At 44.5% G+C, this 2,749-nt stretch overlaps 1 protein-coding gene across 1 annotated transcript in view; it reads right to left on the bottom strand.

The window, feature by feature from the left end:
• SYAP1 (synapse associated protein 1) overlaps positions 1–2,749 on the bottom strand; it is a 36,386-nt gene that overhangs the window by 24,933 nt on the left and 8,704 nt on the right. The window contains exons 2-3 of the mRNA XM_008060758.1: positions 634–752; positions 249–315 (exon numbers count right to left, since the gene is read on the bottom strand). Coding sequence (XP_008058949.1) covers positions 249–315; positions 634–752 — 186 coding nt within the window. The remainder of the gene's footprint in view (positions 1–248; positions 316–633; positions 753–2,749) is intronic.

Below are 2,749 nucleotides of genomic sequence, written 5' to 3'. Positions count from 1 at the left end.
CGAACCCGTGGGCTCAGGCAATCCACTCACCTCAGCCTCCCAAAGGCGCGGGATTACAGGCTGAGCCACCGAGCCCGGCTAACCCCAAAGGTTTATGGGTTTGTCTTCCCCACTAGTCTTTGCGCTACCCAAAGGATGGGGGCCATTATGTACACACTTTTGTTTTCTCAGAGCTTAGTGTGTTGTCTACCATATAATAGGTGCTCAATAAAACTTGGCAGGTTAAGTAAGACAAACCTATACCATACCTGACTTCTTTGTATGCTGCTCCTCAACAAATTTTTTCTGTTCCTTTTGAAAATCTCCTATAATGGTCTGTTAAAAAAATATGTAAAGAGTCAAACTAAATAGTAACATCTCTAAGGTTTAATTTATAACCTTCTTAGTGCAAACATTTACCAACATAAATGAAATGCCCTAAGCCCACACCACAGCGCTGCAAAAAACCAACCAACCAACCAACCAACCAACCAACCGATCAACTCCTTAAGAGTCTTAAAAGGGTTGTTTCTAGTGGGCTAGGACAATAAGAACTTAATCAAATGATGCAAAGATTAAAAAGATATCCTGAAATAGTTACAGTTTAGCTAATAAATTTCATGCATTCTACTTCCAAAAGATATACAAATGTACCTTATCAATGATGTCATCTATTTTTCCTTCTTCTACAGTTTTCTTTATCGTTTGTGCTGTTTCAGCAACCGATTCAGTTATCTTTTTTGTGGCAGCAGTTGCAAAGTTAAATAGATAGTCTGCAAAAATAAAAAGAGTCTATGGTTATTATATTTACAATTTTTCCCTTAAAGAGACCTTATGAGAAGCTAAAACATTAGGGCACGCTCCTTGTTACTAAAGAATTGAAATAAGAAGCCGGGCTCGGTGGCTCAGCCTGTAATCCCAGCACTTTGGGAAGCTGAGATGAGTGGATTGCCTGAGCCCGCGGGTTCGAGACCCACTTGAGCAACTTGGCGAGACCTCATCTCCACAATAAATCAAAATGAGCCGGGCGTGGTAGTGCGCGCCTGTAGTTCCAGCTACTTGGAAGGCTGAGGTGGAAGGATTGCCGGAGCCCAGCAGGTCGAGGCTGCGGTGGCTGGGAGCGGCCACTGCACTCCAGTCTGGGTGACAGAATGAGACTCCAACTCAAAAAAAAAAAAAAAAAGAATTGAAATAAGAAACAAGAAGCACCGATAGTGCTTAAAAGCACCACTTTCTTGGTGGACTGACCATCCATCCCAGGCCTTTAATTCATCTCTTTCAAAGAACCTTAGCATACTGCCCCCAGAAGCTGCTTCAAACTTTTTGGCTCTTCTCGAGTCTCTAGTTCTAACTTATCTCAGTAAATAATCTTCCCTCTTACTTTGCCACTAAGAACAGGTTCTTTTATATCTACCATCTTTTCTAGATCCCCAAGTACCTCATCTTTATTTCTCCTTCCCTCCTGTTCAAAGAAAAATGTCCCTCCTTTTCCAGATTAACCTATCCTGTGATAAATCTGGGATAATTTTTTTTTTTTTTTTTTGAGTCAGGGTCTTACTCTATTGCCCTGGCTGGAGTGCAGTGGCATGATCGTGGCTCACTGCAGCCTCAACCTTCTGGGCCTAGTTGATCTGTCTGCCTCAGCCTCCTGAGTTGCTGGGACTATAGGCATGTGCCACCGTGCCCAGCTAATTTTTTGATTTTTTGTAGAAACAAGGTCTTGCTAAGTTGCTCAGGTTAGTATCGAATTTCTGGGCTCAAACAATCCTCCCATCTCAGCCTCCCAAAGTACTGGCATTACAGGTCTAAGCCACTGTGCCCCGCCAGAGTTGGGAGAATTTTAAATAATAGATAGAAAGGCTGGGCTCAGTGGCTCAGCCTATAATCCCAGTACTTCGCGAGGCCGAGGTGAGTGTATTGCCTGAGCCCGCGGGTTCGAGACCAGCCTGGGCAACTTGGCGAGACCTTGTCTCTACAATAAGATAAAAAATAGCCAGGTGTGGTAGCACGCGTCTATAGTTCCGGCTACTCCGAAGGCTGAGGCAGAAGGATCGCTGGAGGCCAGAAGGTCGATGATGGGGTGGCCGTGAGCATGTGTGCCACTGCACCCCAACCTGAGCAAATGAGTGAGTCTCCAACTCAAAAATAATAATAATAATAAAAAATAGAAATCTTGGCAAGCCCTGATAGAAATAGGAATCCTTCTTAACTAATAACAATGAGCAGCTGGGCATGGTGGCTCAAGCCTGTAATCCCAGCACTTTGGGAGGCAGAGGCAAGAGGATTGCCTGAGCCCAGGTTCAAGACCAGCCCAGGCAACTTGAAGAGACCTCGTCTCTATGATAAATCTAAATAAATTAGCTAGGCATGGTAGTATGCGCCTGTAGTTCCAGCTAATTGGAAGGCTGAGGTAGAAGGATCGCCAGAGCCCAGCAGGTCGAGGCTGCAGTGGTCATGAGTGTGCTACTGCACTTCGGGCTGGGTGACAGAGTGAGACTTTGATTAAAAAAAAAAAAAGAGCAAACATGCAGAACAAGAACAAGATTGTAAGTAGAACACACAGACTTTCACCTTTACATAACCAAAGAATTAGTTTTCCTGAAGACCTGAAGATATGTATCAAGGCTCTATTGCACTATAATACAAAGGCCCATTTGTAGACAAAATTTATTTTTTTGAGTTGGAGTCTCACTCTGTCACCCAGACTGGAGTGCAGTGGCCGCTCCCGGCCACCGCAGCCTCGACCTGCTGGGCTCCGGCGATCCTTCCA

The sequence above is a fragment of the Carlito syrichta genome, unplaced genomic scaffold, assembly GCF_000164805.1.
Source record: "Carlito syrichta isolate Samal-C Ts95f unplaced genomic scaffold, Tarsius_syrichta-2.0.1 Scaffold304715, whole genome shotgun sequence".
Lineage (NCBI taxonomy): Eukaryota > Metazoa > Chordata > Mammalia > Primates > Tarsiidae > Carlito > Carlito syrichta.
This window is presented reverse-complemented; position numbering and strand designations above follow the sequence as displayed.